General features: G+C 57.0%; 2 protein-coding genes across 6 annotated transcripts in view; one reads left to right on the top strand and one right to left on the bottom strand.

The window, feature by feature from the left end:
• Positions 1-14,088, top strand: part of LOC105497395 (SWI/SNF related BAF chromatin remodeling complex subunit B1) — a 42,796-nt gene extending 28,708 nt beyond the window's left edge. For 2 of the 3 annotated variants that reach the window (XM_011768436.3, XM_011768433.3), the window contains exons 7-9: positions 4,783-4,973; positions 13,164-13,295; positions 13,728-14,088. In XM_011768436.3, coding sequence (XP_011766738.1) covers positions 4,783-4,973; positions 13,164-13,295; positions 13,728-13,767 — 363 coding nt within the window. In that variant the 3' untranslated portion in view covers positions 13,768-14,088. Of the gene's footprint in view, positions 1-4,782; positions 4,974-6,062; positions 9,702-13,163; positions 13,296-13,727 lie in introns of those variants that run through there. The other variant, XM_011768434.3, reaches the window with a different exon arrangement.
• On the bottom strand, positions 14,084-18,677 carry LOC105497396 (derlin 3). 3 transcript variants are annotated; one of them, XM_071080163.1, is made up of 7 exons: positions 18,442-18,677; positions 18,259-18,324; positions 18,074-18,147; positions 17,867-17,960; positions 17,172-17,367; positions 16,566-16,656; positions 14,084-14,525 (listed from the first exon to the last, which is right to left on the bottom strand). In XM_071080163.1, exons 1-7 carry the CDS (start codon positions 18,532-18,534, stop codon positions 14,438-14,440), a joined length of 702 nt encoding a protein of 233 aa, XP_070936264.1. In that variant the 5' UTR covers positions 18,535-18,677; the 3' UTR covers positions 14,084-14,437. The 3 variants fall into 3 exon arrangements, with proteins under 3 accessions (XP_070936264.1, XP_011766740.1, XP_011766739.1); XM_011768438.3 differs by lacking the exon at positions 14,084-14,525 and adding an exon at positions 16,246-16,477 and having other exon boundaries at positions 18,259-18,321; positions 18,442-18,675; XM_011768437.3 differs by lacking the exon at positions 14,084-14,525 and adding an exon at positions 16,246-16,477 and having other exon boundaries at positions 18,442-18,673.
• Positions 18,678-19,855: the final 1,178 nt, after the last annotated feature.

Raw genomic sequence — 19,855 nt, 5'->3', positions numbered from 1 at the left:
GTAGGAGAGAAGTGGGGTGAGGATGGGAGCGGCAGCAAGCACCTGGCCTGTGTCCTGAGTATGGTCTGCTGGCTCTGGAGGACAGCCCTGAGGGCTCCACTCTGTGCTCCTCTTTGTCTTGTAAACATGTTGAGGATGAGACCATGTAGGCTAACCCACCCAGCCGTGTGGTTCCAGATGACTGGGATTGGTCACACACAGGGTCCTCATGAAGCCTGACTGGCAGCTTCCCTTAGTTTTTCTCAGAATTGAGCCCATTTTCGTTGTTGTTATCCTGACAGGGCCTGAGGAGGAGCCATACAGAAAGTTGCCCAGCAGCTGTAATCCTCCTGGGACTGTCCCCTGCCCCACCAGAAGAGGCTTCCCCATTGACCCTCTGACTTACCTGTGATTCCCACCTGGAGGATGGTGGTAGCTGGCAGGTTGAGAGACCGCCCTCAGCCAGATTTCCTGCTCTGCCCTTTGGGTCAGACGGGATGTCACAGGGTGGACACAGCTGGCCCGGGGAAGCCTGTGTTATGTGGGACAGACTGTGTTTTTCAGGCCAGAGGCCTCCTGGGCACCGTGACCCTGGGAACAGTGACCTGTCTTAAGAGGAATAGAAGGTCACACCCAGGGTTTCCCATCTATAACTTGGACTCAGAAGAGCTGGGTCTTTCTTTCTTTCTTCCGTCCTTTTTTTTCATGACTCACTGCGGCCTTGACCTCCTGGGCTCAAGTTATCCTCCCATCTTGGCCTCCTGAGTACTTGGAACTGTAAGCACGTACCACCATGCCTGACTAATTTTTAAATTTTCTGTAGAAAATGGAGTCTCGGCTGGGCACCGTGGCTCACACCTGTAATCCTAAGACTTTGGAGAGCCGAGGTGGGCAGATTGCCTGAGCTCAGGAGTTCAAGACCAGCCTGGCCAACATGGTGAAACCCCGTCTCTACTAAAAATACAAAAGATTAGCTGGGTGTGGTGGCACACGCCTGTAATCCCAGCTACTCTGGAGGCTGAGGCATGAGAATTTCTTGAACCCGGGAGGTGGAGGTTGCAGTAAGCCAAGATTGCACCACTGCACTCCAGCCTGGGCGACAGGCTCTTCCCATCCCACTGACTCTGTCTCAAAAAAAAAAAAAAAAAAAGAAAAGAAAATGGAGTCTCACTGGGTTGCCCAAGCTGGTCTTGAACTCCTGGGCTCAAGAAGCCCTTCCACCTTGGCCTCCCAAACTGCTGGGATTACAGACATGAACCACCGTGCCTGGCCAGAGCTGGGTGTTTCTGTAAGGACATCCTTCTTTGTCTTGATCCTGGAACATGACTGAAGGAAAAGAGGGATCTTTGGAGCCATGGCACGTGAGGACCATCTGTCTCCTCAGAAAGAGTGCCTTAGGTTGGAGCGGCCTCTTACAGATATTCTTGGCAATGCTGGGACCAAAGCCCAGGCCTGGCTGCCCTTGTCAGGGCACTTGGCCCAGGTCGGCTTTGCCCAGTTCCAGCAGGGGTTGGCGGGTAGGGGAGGAAGCTGGGGACATGGTGCTGCTGAAATTTGAGCCATCAGACCCAGTGGCACTGTCCAGGCCCTGTCAGGAGAGTGCATGGGGTAAGATGTGAGTCAGGGCTGGGGAAGGTGGGCAGGGACCTGGCCCTGCTATGCACCTGCTTGGGAGTCCTTGCCCTGCCTTGGCTCTGTGAGTCCACCTGGAGTCCAGCGCTCCTCACTACCCCACCAAGGCCACTGCCAGATGGCTCCCTCCCTCCTTCCCTGCCTTCCAGTAGAGGTCTCAGCATGGCAACTCAGCCCGTATCTCTTTTCTGCCCAAAATACCGCAGAAGCGTCCCACATCCCTCTGTGGAAGCCAAACGCTTCCAAAGGCCTCAGGGCCCTAACTGCCCTCTGCTCCAGTCCCTCGCCACCCTCATCTCCTCCCTTTTCCCCTCACTGGGCCGACCCGGGTGCCAGACCTTGGCTCCCCAGGCTTTTACATCACTGTGTTCCCCACCTGGGACTGTTCTACCCCAGGGAGCCACATTCCTGCTCCTGGGGTACATTCACTTCTTCCTAAAGGCCTCTCTCCTAGAAGCCTTCCTGGCCTCCTGACTTCTGAGGCCAGCCCGGACTTTCTGCCCCTCCCTCCCTTTTCTCCCTGGCACTCCCGTGCCGTCTGGCACACCACATGCTCACTTCACCTACTTTGTGTCTGTCAGTGCCCCCACCAGCATGGCTTTTTTTGTTGTTGTTGTTTGTTTGTTTGTTTTTGACACAGAGTCTCATTGTGTTGTCCAGGCTGGACTCGAACACCTGAGCTCCAGTGATCTTCCCACCTCAGCCTCCCGAGTAACTGAGACGACAGACATGCACCACCTCACCTTTCTCAGAGCAGCCTTTGGAATGTTTGTCTCTCTTGTGCCTCTCCTTGGTAGACACACAGTCTAGACTTTGGAATAAATGAATGTGTTAGTGACTGAATGGCAGGGGACAGGCAGCTCCATCCATGAGCCCAGGGCAGGGAGGGCTTGCTGGGTGGGAGCCATGTGCCCACGGTCCTAGGGAGTCCTGTTGGGTGGTTCCCTGGGCTGTCTGCTGCTGCATGCTCTTTTCGGACCCAGCACCCACATGGTTTGCTTGGCATTAGATTCCAGTTGGGAAGGGCTAGTACCTCCTGTTCCGGTCATCATCAGGCATAGGCATATGTGGAGATAGCAAAGGACATGGGGGCCTGACTGCAGCCCCCATTGCCTGGCTGCATGCCATGTACAGGATGGTGCAGCTCTGCCCCTTGGCTTCCTCCCTCTGCGTGAGGATTCCTTCATTCCCAGAACAAATACACCCTGCCTATGCTAGGATTCCTGGAGGCAAATGATTCAGATTGTTTCAGACAGTCCTAAGTGCTGTGAAGAAAATAGGAGAGGTGCCAGCATGGTGGCCTGCATGTATAGTCCCAGCTACTCAGGAGACTGTTGGGGGAGGATCTTTTGAGGCCAGCCTGGGCCAACACAGAGAGGCAGCAGGGAAGCCTCGGGGAGCAGAGGGCTCAACCATAGGGTCTCTTCTCTGCCCAAAACACTTGATATATTGCCTGGGCCTTGTAGAGACCTTGGCTCTACAAAACAAATTAGCCAGACATGGTAGTGCCTGTCCGTAGTCCCAGCTTCTCAGGAGGCTGAGGCAGGAGGGTCCCTTGAGCCCAGCAGTTCAAAGCTGTAGTGAGTCATGATCATGTCATTGCACTCCAACCTGAGTGACAGAGTGACATCCTGTCTCCCAAGGGGGAGAAAATGGAGAGAAGGGTGTGGAAAGGGGCTGATGGGAAGGGGAGCTCTCAGGAGCTGGCACTTTAGCTTAGACCAGGATGCTAAGAAGAGGCTGGCCCTGCCAGGTGAGGGGAAGACCATGCTAGCAAGTGGGTGGTGGTGTGCAGGGCTCTGAGGCACAGGGCTTTATGAACATGATTGGGGATTGGGGTGCCCTCATCTCTAAAAGGGGGCAGAAGTCCCCGGAAGGGCTGGGCTGCAAGGCAGTGGTGAGTTCTTCCTGCAACTGCCCACCCTGATCCTTGACTTAAAACCTAAGGACAGGCGGGCGCGGTGGCTCACGCCTGTAATCCCAGCACTTTGGGAGGCCGAGACGGGCAGATCACGAGGTCAGAAGATCGAGACCATCCTGGCTAACACGGTGAAACCCCGTCTCTACTAAAAATACAAAAAAATTAGCTGGGCGTGTTGGCAGGCACCTGTATTCCCAGCTACTCGGGAGGCTGAGGCAGGAGAATGGCATGAACCCGGGAGGCAGAGCTTGCAGTGAGCCGAGATCGCGCCACTGCACTCCAGCCTGGGCGACGGAGCAAGACTCCGCCAAAAAAAAAAAAAATCTAAGGTGAATGGGCAGGTGCCCTGTGGCCTGCTTGCCCCGTGGAGCACTGGACAGCAATGAGGGATGACCCCAGCCCCACACTCTAGTGGGAGGAGTCTTGCAAGCATGACGCAGAGTGAATGAAACTGGACCCCGAAGGGTCCATCTTATTCAGAAGAGCCATACCTACTCAAGGAGTGAGAAGTCAAAATGGTGCTTCCCCAGGCGGGGCGGGCATAGGTGGGAGCTCCTGGGGTACAGTCTGTGTTTTCTCCGGCTGGGTGCTGGCTTCCCAGGTGTCCACTGGTTAAAACCCCCTGACAGCACACCCAGGGCCTGGGCCCTCTGGCTGTGAGTCATGCGCTGCAGGGAGTCCTCTGGGGAGTGTGGGAGGAGCTGGCCCAGCACTGTGCTCCCCACAGGCTTCCCTGTCGCCTCGCTGTGTTGGCCTAGAGTGGGGTGCATCTGTGAATGTGCTAGGCAGGGTTTTCTGAGAGGGGCAAGCTCTGTAAAGGCATAGACATTGGCTTAAGACAGGACTTAGGGATGCCTTAGCTGAGGCCTGCCTGGCCGATGTAGTCACGTAAGACCGATGGCAGCAGGAGCGAAGGTCAGAAAGGAAGGTCTCCACCAGCACAGGGCACAGCGGGGATGGGATGAAGGTAAGATGGGACTCAGGTGCCCCCGGGGTCACTTCAGGGCCTCTTGAGGGTGACTGTGCTGGGCCCTGAGCCAGAGCCCCTCATGGCAGACAGGAGGGTTGTGGGGTCAGCCTTGTTTTGGGGATGGGAAACTGGAAGGACAAGGGCCACCTGCAGTTCTCAGCCGGTGGACCCTGGTGGGCAGGGTGCGCCGCAGGCCTGGCAGGCCCCCGCTCCTCGCGGCCTCCCTGGGCTGGGGGCAGTCCCAAAGGCTCTAACTCATGTCCTTTGGTTGTCGTCACAGCTGAACATCCACGTGGGAAACATTTCCCTGGTGGACCAGTTTGAGTGGGACATGTCAGAGAAGGAGAACTCGCCAGAGAAGTTTGCCCTGAAGCTGTGCTCAGAGCTGGGGTTGGGCGGGGAGTTTGTCACCACCATCGCATACAGCATCCGGGGACAGCTGAGCTGGCATCAGAAGACCTACGCCTTCAGGTAGGATCGCGCACGAGTCTCTCCCTCCCTCATCTCCCTGCAAAACTGTTTTGAGAAAAAGACTTCTCTGTGTGAGTGGTGATACCTTTGAGGCTTTCTCAAGCTTCGCAGCACCATCTGGCTGGGGTCTGTGTGTTTGCTGTGTCCCCCTCCTGCCCTGTGTGTCTCACCGGGGCTCCGCTGTACCAGGTAGGGTTAGAAGCACTTAACACAATAGCTGGCAAAGACTTGAGTTCCGTCAGGAACCTCAAGTCCTTACCTCCACGGAGCCCTGGGCCTGCCCCCCGCCATCCACCATTCAGTCATCCTGCCCCACACCTTCTCTCTCTGCTCTTGCCCAGACTGTTATTTTGGTCAGGGTGGCCCCTGCCCAGGGTTCTTCATCTGTTGAACTTGAATTCTGTCTGAAACACAAAGGCCCGCCCAGCTTTCAAGAGTCAGGGGTCCCTGGCAGTTCCTTCTTACTGTAGTAACTCTGCCTTTGGTCAGTCAGAGAGCATTTGATGAGTACCATGCTGGGCTGGAACCCATCCTGGCTGCCCTGGAAGATAGAGACAGGTCACCTTGATCCCTGCCTGCAGCATTTGGGCTGGCTGAGATGGTGGTGGAGGTGTGAACAGAATATTCCAGTCCAGTGTCCTCTGTGCTAGGGATGGGGATGGACCTGGGAGAGGCCCTCCTGTTCCTGGCAGGAGGTAGGACTTAGAGTTAAAAGCGAGGTCAGGGCCCAGCACAGTGGCTTACACCTGCAGTCCCAGCACTTCGGGGAGCTGAGGTGGATCGCCAGAACCCAGTAGTTCAAGACCAGCCTGGGAAAAACATGGGGAGACCCCATCTCTACAAAAAATACCAGAATGAGCCAGGCATGTTGGTGCACACCTGTAGTTTCAGCTACTCAGGAAGCTGAGGTGGGAGGATCACCTGAGCTCAGGAGGTCGAGGCTGCAGTGAGCCAAGATCATGCCACAGCACTCCAGCTTGGGTGACAGAGTGAGACCCCATCTCCAAAAAAAAAAATAGCGAGGTCGAGCTCTCCCGGCTCAGCGGGACTCTGGGACTGGGAAGCCCTGTGGTTTCTGTGTTGGGACAGGGTGGGGGTGCGGCAAGCATCCCTACATCAAAACAGGATGTTTGGCTTTCATCTGCTCATCAGACTATCATCTTCCACATCTACAGTCATCACTCAGGGAGGACAGCTTAAAATGCTACATGAGGAGCAAATAGGAAGGTCTGTTTTGCAAAGCCATGACAATTAATGGAGCTCGTTAGGTTTGTGTCTAACTTGTTTTCCCAGACATCCCAAGAGACAGCTTCTACGACTTCCCGTAAATCTGAGCAAGGAAGAAGGAATGAGAGCCACCCACGGGGCTCGGGGGCCCCGGGCCTGGGAAACAGCTGAGCCCCTGCCTGAGCGCAGTGGTGCTGAGATCCTGTGACCTGCCCCCCAGCAGCCCTGCTAGTCACATGATTCTGCTTCAGACAGGGCAGCTCAGAGAGGAGGCTGGGGGTCTGGCGTCTGATGCCTCCCTGTTCCCGCGGGGTGTTGCCTGGGAGTGCAGCTGTAGTGTGCATTCACCCTGCACAGAGCCAAGCCCTATGGCCAGAGAGTCAGTCAAGGGTGGCCTCACTCCACCAGAGCTGGGTCCGAGGACCCGGGAGGCAGTGATGTTGCAAGCATCAACACTGAGCACCTCCTCCCCCAGAGGCTGATCCAGTCAGAACCCTCATTCTGGGCTCGCAGGTATGGGTGGCAGACTAGCTGCCCCCAGCATCCGGCCCCTACGGTGTTGACCTTCACCTAGCCCTGCAGCCACCGTGCCCACAGTCCGGGCTCAGGAGGTGAAGTCCCCGGGGCCTCTTGACAGGTCCTCGCAGCATCCTTTCTTTCAGCCACCACAGCACCATCCCTCCTGCTCTGACCCGAAGGTGACCTGAGCCTGAATTCCTTGCCAAACTCTGGGCCCTCTGCAGTTTGCAGAGTGGCTCCAGAGCAGGCCCCCTGGGGAGTCCCTGGTGGTGGCAGGTCAGGACTTAGAGACGGATCCCCTCTTTATCTCAGTGACCACTTAATGCATTCCAGTTGTGGGGCCTGGGGGCGTCACAGACCCCCCACCCCCTGCTGTCTCTTATGCTGAGTGTGCAGGTTTCAAATCTTTAGGGTTAAAGGCAAGGCCATCCCGCAGGGGGGACCAGGGTGAGCACAGGTCCCTATCACAGCAGCCAGGCGGTAGGGGCGGCCTGCCTGGGGACCTGGGAAGTGTCCTGAGTGGCCTTTTAGCATCAGGAGGGCTGCGTGTGTCTTCCCACTTCCCATACTAGAAGACAGCCTCAATGACAGGACAGGGCCTTAGGGTTGGACTGTCATCCCTGACTCCAACCCGCGTTCCCCCCACTGCACCACCCCACCCCATGGGATCTTAGGAGGGACTTTGTTTAACTCTGTCCCCAGGGAGACCAGTGTCAGTCCTGCCTGGCCCTGCCTGGGGAAAGGAGGATGGGCTGCTGAGTCCCCAGGTCCAGGGACCAGTCAGCCCACAGAGAGCTAGACCAGGAGTCCTGGCCTGGTCTTTGCCACGCAGAAAGCTTGGCAACTGCTGTGTCACATGACTTCTTAAAAAGGGTTTTCAGGCTGGGCGTGGTGGCTCACGCTTATAATCCAGCACTTTGGGAGGCCGAGGGGGGCAGATCACCTGAGGTCAGGAGTTGGAGACCAGCCTGGCCAACGTGGCAAAACCCCGTCTCTACTAGAAGTAGAAAAATTAGCCAGGTGTGGTGGTGGGCACCTGTAATCCCAGCTACTCAGGAGGCTGAGGCGGGAGAATTGCTTGAATCCGGGAGGCGGAGATTGTAGTGAGTTGAGATTGCGCCATTGTGCTCCAGCCTGGGCAACAGAGCTAGACCCCATCTCAAAAAAAAAAAAAGGGTTTTCAGCTCTGGGCCTAGGTCACCCCATAATGGAAGCACTCGCTGATTCCCCTAGAGCCAATCCCTCCATCTCTCCCAGCCAGAGTTCAGTGCCTGGCTTCCATACCCTCCTCGGCAATGGGGACATTGGATCCACGGTACAGTGGGGCGACTGCCGGCCACAGGACATGTGTGCGCAAGGCCACTATGCCCACACCTTGGGGGAACCGGGACAGTACAGCCTGCTTCCTTTGGCAGTGGGACAGACAGGAGACAAGCATGAAGGGGAAACGGGCATGTGACAAACTGGTCAGAAGCGCTAGGCTCCTAGAGGACAGACTGGGACCAGAGTGACACAGACGTCATAGAGCCAGTGGAGTAGGATGAAGGGCCAGTGACAGAAGGAGACAGGGCTCAAGGGGAAGGAGGCTGGGCTAGGCAGAGCCTCTGAGGAGAGCTGATCCTGCAAAGTTACCGGCACCTCCCCTGGGCCAGCCCTGTGTTCCTGGCCAGGGACTGGAGGAGACAGTGCCTTGTCTGGCAGAGGAGACAGATTCACGTGCATGGCCATCAGTGTGCCATGGCCACTGAAAGCACTGGAGGCTGTGGGCATGAGGAAGGGCAATGGAGGGCATAGAACCTGGGGTGAGGATGGCCAGGGCAGGTGCTGACGGGGGACTGCAGGAGGAAGGATCGAGAGGAGGCCAGGGACAGGCAGGTGCTTGAGAAGGAAGGTGGGCCCTGTGGATCAGGCAGGGCGTCTGCCCCAGGGGGCTCTGCACACTAGCAGTCCTACACGTACAGGGTGGGGATGAAGAGAGACTAAGGGTCAGGGAACTTGGTAGCTGGGCCTGCATGAGGGACAGAGAGGCAGTGTCCCTCTGATGGCACAGCATCAGGAATTAGGCTGGGGGATGTCAGGGACATGTTGTGCTGGTTGAGTGTGAGCCTCAGAGGTTCCTCCCGAAGCTCTGCCCACCAGCCCTGGCCTGATGTCAGGTTTTATTTGTTTTCTTAACAGCTTTATTGTGATATTCATAAATCATACAATTCACAAATTTAAAGTATATAGTGCAGTGGTTTTTGATATATGCACAGAGCTGTGTAACTATCACCACCGTCAATTTTAGGACTTTTTCATCACCCCAAAAGGAAGTGCCACACCCTGCAGCAGGCAGTCCCGTTCCTCCCCACCGTCTCTCAGCCATAGGTGTCCACTCATCCACTTTCTATCTGTAGATTTGCCTATTCCGGGTACTTCATAGAAATGGAACCATCTAATAGGTGGTCTTTTATGACTGGCTTCTTAGCATAATGTTTTCAAGGATTATCCATGTTGTAGCATCTTTTATCAGGACTTCATTCTGTTTTATGATTGAATATTATCTCATTGCGTGGATAGACCACATTTTATTCATTCATCAGCGGACTGACTTTTGGGTTGTTTCCATTTTTCGGCTATTGTGAGTATTGCTGCTGAGAACTTTGGTGTACGAGTTTTTGTGTGAACATCTGTTTTCAATTTTCTTGGCTATATACCCAGGAGTACAATTGCTGGGTCACGTGACAACTCAATGGTTAGCATTTTGAAGAATTTCTAGACTGTTTTCCAAAGTGGCTGCACCATTTTGCATTCCCACCAGAAGTGTGCGATTCCTGTTTTCTCTGCATCCCGCCGATTCATTTGCTGTTCTCTTTTTGATCACAGCCATCTGAGTAGGTGTGAAGTAATTGTGGTTTTGATTTGCATTTTTCTAATGACTGATGATATTGAGCATCTTTGCCTGTATTTCTGGCCATTTGTGTATCTTCTCTCTTTTTTTTTTTTTTTTTTTGAGACGGAGTCTCGCTCTGTCGCCCAGGCTGGAGTGCAGTGGCGCGATCTCGGCTCACTGCAAGCTCCGCCTCCCGGGTTCACGCCATTTCTCCTGCCTCAGCCTCCCGAGTAGCTGGGACTACAGGCGCCCACAACCGCGCCGGCTAATTTTTTGTATTTTTAGTAGAGACGGGGTTTCACCGTGGTCTCGATCTCCTGACCTTGTGATCCGCCCGCCTCGGCCTCCCAAAGTGCTGGGATTACAGGCGTGAGCCACCGCGCCCGGCCCATTTGTGTATCTTCTTTGGAGAAAGTGATTTGCTAGTTTCTTAATTGGGGTGTCTTTTTATTGTTGAGTTATAATTGTTCTTTATATGTTCTAGATACAAGTCCCTCATCAGATGCATGATTTGCAGATATTTTCTCTCATTTGGGGGATTGCCTTTTCACTTTCTTGATAGTGTTCTTTGAAGCACAAAAGTTTTCATTTTGATGTAGTCCAATTTATCTTTTTTTTTTTTTTTTTTTTTTTTTTTGAGATGGAGTCTCGCTCTGTCACCAGGCTGGAGTGTAGTGCTGTGATCTCGGCTCACTGCATCCTCCGCCTTCTGGGTTCAAGCAGTTCTCCTGCCTCAGCCTCCCAAGTAGCTGGGATTACCAGCGTATGCCACCATACCTAGCTAATTTTTTATTTTTAGTAGAGACGGGGTTTCACCATGTTGGCCAGGATGGTCTCCATCCCTTGACCTCATAATCCACTTGCCTCAGCCTCCCAAAGTGCTAGGATTACAGGTGTGAGCCGCTGCGCCCGGCCGGTAATTTATCTATTTTTGTAGTTTGTTGCTAGTGCTTTTGGTTTCATATCTGAGAATCCATTGTCAATGCAGAGTCATGCTGCCCCAGCACCATGTTGAAAAACTACTCTTCCTTCATTGCGTGGACTTGACACCCTTGGAAAAATCAACTGAGGCTCCTGGTGGCCTCGGAGGTGTTGATTGCAAACATAAGGGCGACACCAAGTTTTGGCATCTCCCCTTCCTGGTCGAGTGGCTGTGGGCAGGTCGTTTTCCTTGAAGTCTATCTATATTTTGTAATTTGTAATGTGGGGATAATACTTGTCTGTTGCATCACGTGAGGTCATGAAAGTGAGATCACATTGGAAGTAAACTTCAAGATACTTGACCGGCATCAGTCCTGCCTCTCTCTGTCAACTCAGACGTGACCATCCCTGCCTGGGTCTCTTGGTCCCACCTGGACACTCTGGGTGGTAGGAAGGTCTAGGGTCCCTGGTGGCTTCGAAGCCCATGAACCAGAATTCCCCGGAAGGAGTGGGGAGCAGGGTGGCTTCCAGGGTCCCCAGCACTGTTTGGAACTCAGGACAGCATCTCCCTGCCCATATGCCCCCCAAAACCCAAGGCAGGCTAGTGCTGGCTCTAGGCCCATTCTTACGTGGTTGGTGCGAGCATTTATTTTAGAACAAACCCACTGGAGTGGAATCTTCCCAGTGTCAAGGGGAGGTAAACAAAGGAGTCTCTGGGACCCACTCATCAGCTCTTATTTAAGAGAAAAACATGTTTTGCTCCCCTCGGTGTGGGCTCGGTGCCTTTCATGTCTGCCCTCCAAGGAAGGCTGCTGGGAGCCCTCACGGTGAGGAATGCTGTTTGGGGTCTGGGGCTGGGGCTGGGGCGGTCCCTAGACTGCTAATGCCCTCCTCCCCCGTGCTGGCCGGGGACCAGCTGTCAGGAGCTGCTGAGGATGGGTTAGCCCGAGGCCCACACAGGTGGGGGTGCCGACACTGCCTCTGGCCCTGCCTCTGCGTCACCAGCATGAGCTCGAGCTTCTGGGACTCATGGGCATGGACCTGGTGGGCTGAGCGTCAGCTGTGAGGGGTCAGGCCTGCTGCAGGGAGAGCCAGCCGCAGCCAGTGCCCTGTGCTGTGCCTTGTGTGCTCACAGTCCCTGAGACCCCAGGCTGAGGAGAGCAGCACCGAGCCCAACCTGGAACGGGCTCGTGGCTCCCGGTGCTGGGTGTACGCTCACTGGTGTGGATATAGGGAGCCGGGGCTCGCTCTGCAGGCGGACCAGTCCCACAACCTTGAGCGCCGGCTACAGGGAGGCCGTGAGAAGGTCCCTGGCCCCTAGGAAGCTCCCTCAATGGATGTGTGTTGGCTGCTTTAATAACAGTCATCTTTCAAAAGCCCTTCACAGCAATAAATGTTTCCATATTCCAGATGAGGTTTGCAGGGACCTGTCCTCTCTTACTCTATCAGTGTCCGCCTGGCGCTTCCCCTGAGCCCGGCCTGTCCTTGCTCCTCCCAGAACTCACTGTGTTTTGCAGAGCTGCAGGCTGGCAGGGTGTCCTTCTCCCAAGGCTGAGTCTAGGGAGAGCCAAGTGGAGGTGCCCAAGTAGAGGAGAAAGGAAAGGACCGTGGAGAGGGGAGGGGAAGTGGGAGAGTCATGGTTAGGACCGCAGTCTGAGGCCTTCTGCCAAGCCAGGGGTCTGGTGTCACTCAACCGGGAAACATTGTCAGCACCCAAAGCTGCTGTCTCAGAGGTGGGGGTGACAGGGGCCACTGCATGTGGGAGGCACACGGGCCCTGTGGCATCCACAGCTATGGTCTCCTTAGCGTCCTATCACAGACTTGCAAATCAAGGCCCAGAAAGGGGGCAGCCAGCCACCCTCCCACCTCCCCCAGCACTCCTGTGTCCACCCCATGCCTGTGTAGCCTGTGCCCTTGCTGCCCCCTCCTCTGCTGTATCCCCTTGGCAAGAGGAGGGTACCTTGGGGCAGAGTCGGGTGGTCCTTACGAGACCCAGGGCAAAGTGTGGTCCAGGGATATGGCTTCAGTCCAGCTCCCTGCCAGCCAGCTGTCTGATCCTAAGCACAGACCAGCCTCTCGGGGGGTTTTGTTTGGCCAGGAGGTGGGCTGAGGGGCAAGTGTGTAGAACATGCAGGGAACAGGCTGTGCAGTGGCCCTCAGTAGTGGGGCGCTGGGGACTTCTGGGAGACTCCTTTGCTCCCATTCACCATCCATCCCTTTTCCCTGATCAGTGGGCCCTGGCTCTGGACACTGGGTGGAGCATACAGTCCTCCTGCTCCTATGGGTTCCACCTCCTGACTGTGGCACTGTGGCATCAGCGTGGCCCAGCCTGTGCTGTCCTGTCAAGGACGACCACCTCCACAGCCAATGGCCCCCTCCTCCATCTCAGAGACAGAGAGATGCTGGGCGCAAAGGGCCTGTTGAAAGTTCACTTTGAAGGGAAGCCCATGGGGTCATGGTGACAACACTGTTGTTCTGGAGAGGCGCTGGCGCCTCCAGCAGCTCCCTTGGGGTTCAGGTGACTGGAGCATCCCCTGCCTGCCAACAGTGCTGCTGGGAGGAACAGGGCACAGACAGGGGCCAGAGCTTTCTGAGGACTCTCCATCTGTAGCTGGAAAAGTCATTCCTTTCACTGCCTCCCCTCCTCGTAGTGAGAACCCTCTGCCCACAGTGGAGATTGCCATCCGGAACACGGGCGATGCGGACCAGTGGTGCCCGCTGCTGGAGACGCTGACAGACGCCGAGATGGAGAAGAAGATCCGCGACCAGGACAGGAACACGAGGTACCCCTGGCCCTGTGGTCCTGGGCTCTGCCTACAGGCACCTGGCTTTCCAGGCAGGGGCAGGGCCATTGCCTTTCCCAGTCTCCCATGGTCTTTGGGAACCTCTAGTGTTGCTAGAGGCAGGCAGGCTTCTGGGTGATGAGGCCCCATCCAAGCCCCAAAGTATGTTTCCCTGCAGGGAACAAACACAATTCCTCAGGCTGAGGGTCTGACCACAGCCCAGATTCAGGTTTTGGGGTCCCTGGAGTGATGAGCAGGGCTTGAGTGGCAGACAGGTGAGGCTGAGAGAAGGCTGGGTCCAGACCTGCTGGGGGCCATATCCTGCCTCTGTTCCCACCCCCACACCTGGCTGCCCTGTGGAGCCTTGGGAAGGGCAGCACCCAGGCTGGGAACTGGCCTCCCGACTCATTGCCCTCCCCACTCCTCTTCCAGGCGGATGAGGCGTCTCGCCAACACAGCCCCAGCCTGGTAACCAGCCCATCAGCACGCGGCTCCCACGGAGCATCTCAGAAGATTGGGCCGCCTCTCCTCCATCTTCTGGCAAGGACAGAGGCGAGGGGACAGCCCAGCGCCATCCTGAGGATCGGGGTGGGGGTGGAGTGGGGGCTTCCGGGTGCCTTCCCGGCACACATTCCATTTGCTGAGTCCCAGTCCTGCCCCCCACCCTCCCCGCCCCTCCCCAGTCTCTGGGGTCAGGAAGAAACCTTATTTTAGGTTGTGTTTTGTTTTTGTATAGGAGCCCCAGGCAGGGCTAGTAACAGTTTTTAAATAAAAGGCAACAGGTCATGTTCAATTTCTTCAAAGTTTTAGCATAAAAATAATGAGAGCCAGAAGTGGGGCTGGGGCTTGGGGGGACAAAGGTGGCATGTGAACAAGGCTGGCACACAGGCCTCGCCCTCCTCTGCCTCAGATTCCCAGGTGGGCGAGTGAGGGTGAATGGGGCTTCTGGTAGCACCTCAGCTCCCCTCAGCCTGTTCTCCTTCCAGACCCAGAGAGCTGAGAAGAGTGGCTGCGAGGCTCAGGGCAGAGTTCTCTGCCTTTCAGCAACAGCCCTAACTCTGCTCCGCTTGCTTGGCCTCAGAAAGGTGCCGTGAGCTCTCCTGCTGTCCCTGGGCCGCCCTGGCTCTGCTGTGTTCAGATGGTCAGGCTACTGCCAGCTGGGGCCTTGCTGCTCTGAAGTCCCCTGCGGAGGGCCCAGTCCTGTGTGGGCACTGCTGGGCTGTCGCCAGCCTGGGTGCAGGAGGGCTGTTCTAGCTCCAGTGGCACCCATAGCCAGGTCAACTGGGGCCCTTTCCCACCCCAGCAGGTGCTGTGGCCTGGGCCAGTTCCTGCCTCACAGGCCAGCTGTGAGGAGTATGGGAATAGCCCTCCCGGCCTGGTGCCAGCTCTTGGGGTTGACACGGTGCAGGGAGGAGACATAGCCCGAGGTCCCTTCCCAGCCCTGCCTCCAAGGAGTTCATGTCCCCTCTGTGTTCTCATCTGTAATAGGGAGGGGTCCCCACTCTTTAGAATGGACATAGGATCTGGGAGGGCAGCAAACTGGCTCACAGCTCCAGCCTCACTGAAGGGAGTGGGCACAGATCCCAGCACAGACTGCTGCCACCCTCAGCTGTTGGCAAGTCCCTTGCTGCCAGGGCAGGGCTAGGGTCAGAGATTGCCGTGCTCCCTGGAAGTGGGGTAGGGCCCCATGTGGGCAGAGGCAGAGCTCCGATTAGGGATTGAGGTTCTTGGTCGCTGGGATGTGAGATGGGGGCTTCTTTGAGCACATGTTAGCATGAGACTCTACCGAGGAAGTTTGCACTCAGGGCCTCTGCCCTCCATCAAAGAGTGGAACTCCCCAGAGCCCCACGCACAGCAAGGGGACAGCTGGGCCTTACTGGAAGGCCTTGAACAAAAGGGAAGATTCCCAGCCCAGCTGCTCTTGGACATGAACAGGTTTCATTGCTGAGGTGTTTGTTCCATCCATGAGGCAGGAACCTTGGCAATGAAAGGGTGAGGCAGCCCTGTGCCTCCACAACTGGTGGGATGGAAGGAACCTTGGCTGCCTCACCCCACAGGTCGGGCAGGGCCACCTGGCTGGGAGGTGCCGGGGGAGGCCGGGCCCTCCCTCCTGACTGCCAGTTCACACCGCCGCAGAGCCAGCTCCACAAGGTCTGGCTACAACATGGAGGGCAGATTCAACAGAGAACAGTGTTGTTACCATGAAAATGACAACCTGTAGCTGGAGGAGGCCCCGTGCCACTGAGCATCCAGAAATAAACCACAACATGGACAGGCCTAGAGCAACAAGGAAAGCTGCCAGGTCAGAAGAGAAAAGTGAGCCGTAGGGGTCAGATAAGGCTCACACAGGTCCTCAGCTAAAAAGAGCAGGAACAGAACCTTCCAGAAGTCCCTCCCTCACCTAGTCTCAGGACTCTGCTAAGGTGAAAACTAAGGCTCTGGGGTCATAGAAAGGGCAGAAGAAAGACCCAGTCCTGGCCCTCTTTTGCACCTGACTCCATGGGGCTTTGGTGTCACCAGATGATAAATGAGTTATAGGCCCACCTGTCAGGGTGGCTGATGAGGAACAGGAGAGGCTAGATCGGCATCAGCCTGAAGGCACCACTGGCCAGAACATCTATCTGTAGGCTGGCTCGGCACAGTCTAGGAGAGGCCTGTCCTGGCCCCAGCAGCCGAAATCTGGTGAAATTCCCCACTGACTGGCATGGAGCGGAGGCCTATGGTGGGCGGGACTTGCCCAAAAGCCCTGGTAGGGCCAGGATGAAAACCCTGAGCCTGTCACCTGTGAGCTCAAAGCTCTGCCGGGCAACCATGGGCAGTTTCTTTGCCTCTATGGGCACCCCTATCCTACCACCTACAGTTGGGCTGAGAGGCCACACTGAGTGAGGACGGGGCAGGCAGAGAAGGATGTGGCTGGGTGAGGTGGGGAAGCCAGTGCTGTGGGCCGAGAGACTGCAGGTCATTCTGTTTATTCGGGTGGGCCCTTGCATGGACCCAGCCTTTAGGATGGGTTTTTTCTGCCCCAAGTAGGGATCACAGGTAGGATGGAAGCTGCCAGAAGCCTCTTAGGCCTGGCCCTCAGTGGGGGTCACTGCTGCGGGGGTGGCAGACGGGGTCCTGGCTGTTCCTCAGGAAGGGGCAGGTAATTGGGGTCTTCTGCAGGGGCATCCAGGAGCAGCTTTCTGTGGGGAGGGGCCCGTGTTGAGCAGAGGCCAGCACAGGTCCTCCATCTGAGGGCAGGGAGAGGGAGGGAGGACTCTCAACACTCACAGGAAGCCAGGGGTCAGCAGGAGCCTCTTGCCTCCAGGCTGGTTGGGGAAGACATCCTCCAGGAAGTAGTAGATGTGGCCCACGGCAATCCCTGTGAGACAGCCACGGACTGCAGGGTCACCCTCCACAGCCCAGAGTCCTAGACCAGCAGAACCTGCCCCAGGCCCCCATCCACAGCCTGGTGGCCCTGCAGGCCCCAGAGCATGAGTTCCCCAAAATCTTGCAGAGTGTCAGCCCAGGGTGGGCCCTGAAGGACAAGCTTAAAGGGCCCAGAAGCAGACAGGACACAGGGAGGGGAGGGCCTGAGAATAGTGGAGGAGTGGGAGCCATGGGGCAGGAACCCTGACCCGCCCAACCCCACCCCCATCAGGACCACGCAAGCATCAGCAGATCAGCCCTGAAGATGCAAATTATGTGGGCCGGGTGGCTTGAGGGGCTGTAAGAGCACAGCAGCGGGGAGGGCAGGAAGATGGGGATGGAGCCAGATGAGAGGTCCAGATGTGAGCAGAGCTCCAGCACGGATGGGAGAGGGGCCTCAGGGCACAAGCAGCGTGTCCTGAGGGGAGTGGCCAGCCTGGGGTGGACTGGATGTACCAGGAGGCTCACCCAGCAGGTCCACGAGGATGGAGTTGCCCAGCAGCAGCGAGAAGCCCATGAGTGCCCAAGGCAGGAACGGCGCCTGGAAAGTGAACAGGCCGAAGAAGTTGACCCTCACCCGAGGGCTGCGGCGGCTCCACACGTACACCAACATGGCCATGAGGGCCTGGCCCAGGAAGAACAGGCTGCCCAGGAATCCCAGCAGCTGGGCCAGAGTCAAGGTGCTCCGGTGGCAGGCCTCAGCCCAAGCTCAGGGCCCCTCTGACTTCTCAAGCCCCCGGAATTCTTCCCTTCATCTCCCCTCTGTGCTATTCCCTCATCAAGATGAGCCCGTCCAATAAAGGCGACAGACAGTCCGCTTCAGGTCCCATGAGATCTGCCCTGCACACCTACAGCCTCATCCCAGGGTCCAACCACTGCCTGTCCCTGCCCCAGTTTCTCCCGGCTACTCGCATTCAGGGCTCAGCTAGTGGCCCTGACACCCCACCTGGCTCTTTTGTGCATCGCCTTGTATTTTGCATAGAGCACTGAAGATCTAGCCCTGGCCCCTGCAGCTGAGCACAAAGTCGACCCTCAACACACTAAGCTGGAGAGAGCGACTGTGTCCCTTTCTGGTACGGCTGTTCACGTCAAGCCCCAGGACCAACACAGGCCGGACCCCGAGGCGCCCTAGCCCGAGGTTCCAGAGCCTGCGGGAAGGATACGGTCATAAGGACGCCCCCGAAGAGAAACATGAAGACGAAGTCGGCCGTGCGGCCGCGGAAGGAGCCCTCTTCCAGCATGCGGCAATAGCGGAACCTATGGCGTCGGTATAGGAAGTGCCACCAGGTGGGGCCTCAGTTTCCCCTCAGTTTCTCCCAGCCCGGCGGGCCTGCCCTCCACCCAGCCTATGTCCGCAGGGCGCAGGATACACGAAGAGTATGTTGAAGAAGAAGCTGAATCCCAGGGGCCCGAAAAAGAGGAAGTTGGTGACGAGTCTCCAGACCTGCGGAGTACGGGTGGTCAGGTGCAGGGTGGGCGGTCAGGTGCGGGGTGGGCTGTCAGGTGCGGGGTGGGCGGGCCGGGCCCACAGGTGCGCGGGGCGGGGCGGCCTCACCTGGAACTTCCGGAACACAAGGTGCGGGTTGAAGTAGAGTTGAAACGGGCTGAGGAGCTCCAGCTGCTGTAGAACCAGGGGCCAGTCAAGAGCTGCCAGGGAGCCACGCCGTAACCATGGCGACCCTCACCCTCCCGCCAGAGGCTGTAACCAAGGCGACGTCCGGTCCGCCCGGCCGCTTACCACCGCCGCAGTGGTGAGGACACAGGCTGCGGTGTAAGCCCGCGTCACCGCCGGCACCTGCAGGAACTCGGCCGCTAGTCCCTGCCACGCCATTGAACCTTCTCAAGCACGCGTGGCCCAGCCAGCAAGGCGCTCTTTAACCCGCCTCCCAGCCCCGCCTTCTACCAATCCGCATCCGAGGCGCTGCGCGCCCCGGCTGAAAAGAGAGCCCCTGAGCCCGGCAGCCAATGGAAGGAGGAAGAGGGCAATTAGGGGCGGAAAGGGAGAGTGGGCGGGTAGAGGCTGGTGGCCAATGGGCAGGCGCCAAGGTTGAGCACGTGGCGGTTGTTGTGGCTGCGGTGGTGGCGCGGGAGAACGTGTGGCCAATGAGGAACTGGTCACTTCGCGGCTTTCTAGGAGAGGACCAGTAGCGAGGACCCACGACACCACGGGGGCGGGGCTAAGATCGTAGGATTAGAGGAGCGAAGACCCGAGCAGGCGAGGCAAAACAGGAAGGGGCGGGGCGCGTGGGGGCGGGCGCGTAGCGGGGCGCTTGGGGGGCGCAGGGAGTGTGGCGGCTCAGACAGTGCTGGCTCACTTCCAGCTCACTGACAACCTAGCCACAACGTTCTCCTCGCTGCGAACCCGAGACAGGCCCACCGGATCCACAGCAGGGAGGCATTCGGGAATGTGTCCAAACCTCCAGGGCCCCACTCAAATGTGCTGGCCCCTGTCGGAGTTCTTCCCGGGGGCCACGGAAGGAGAGGCTGGACAGGGGGATTGAGTCCAGGTGGGGCCCGAGGGTTGAGAGGCGCACCAGAGCAAATGGACAGGCAGGAGATAGCCTCAATATTTTGGTGGAAAATAGAAATTTCCTCCCTCATTCCCTCCTTTCCTTTTTCCCTTCCCCTCCCTCCCTCCCTCCCTCCCTCCCTCCCTCCCTTCCCCTCCCTCCCTCCCTCCCTTCCCCTCCCTCCCTCCCTCCCTCCCTCCCTCCCTCCCTTCCCCTCCCTCCCTCCCTCCCTTCCTCCCTCCCTCCCTTCCTCCCTTCCTTCCTTCCTCCGTTTACTAAACAACTGTATGCTGGGGATACAGCATCCAGTAAAAGACACTGTCTCTTAATGTCCAGCCAGGAGGCAGTCAATACAATAAGCTAGGGCTGACACTTGATGAGAGTATTGCCAACTGAGGGGTGGGGACACGTGGGGGTCCGCAGTGCTAGGTGGGGTAACCTAGGATGCCTCTGGGAAGATGTGAAGTTTGTCACTTTACAAGGATCCCTGTGGCCATTAGGATGGTAACTGTGAAAAGCAAAACAATAAAGTGTTGTCTAGGATATGGGGAAATTGGAACCCTTGGGCACCATTGGTGGGAATATAAAATGGTGCATCCGCTGTGAAAAACAACATGACCATGACTCAAAAAACTAAAAATA

Source organism: Macaca nemestrina, chromosome 15 (genome assembly GCF_043159975.1).
Source record: "Macaca nemestrina isolate mMacNem1 chromosome 15, mMacNem.hap1, whole genome shotgun sequence".
NCBI lineage: Eukaryota > Metazoa > Chordata > Mammalia > Primates > Cercopithecidae > Macaca > Macaca nemestrina.
This window is presented reverse-complemented; position numbering and strand designations above follow the sequence as displayed.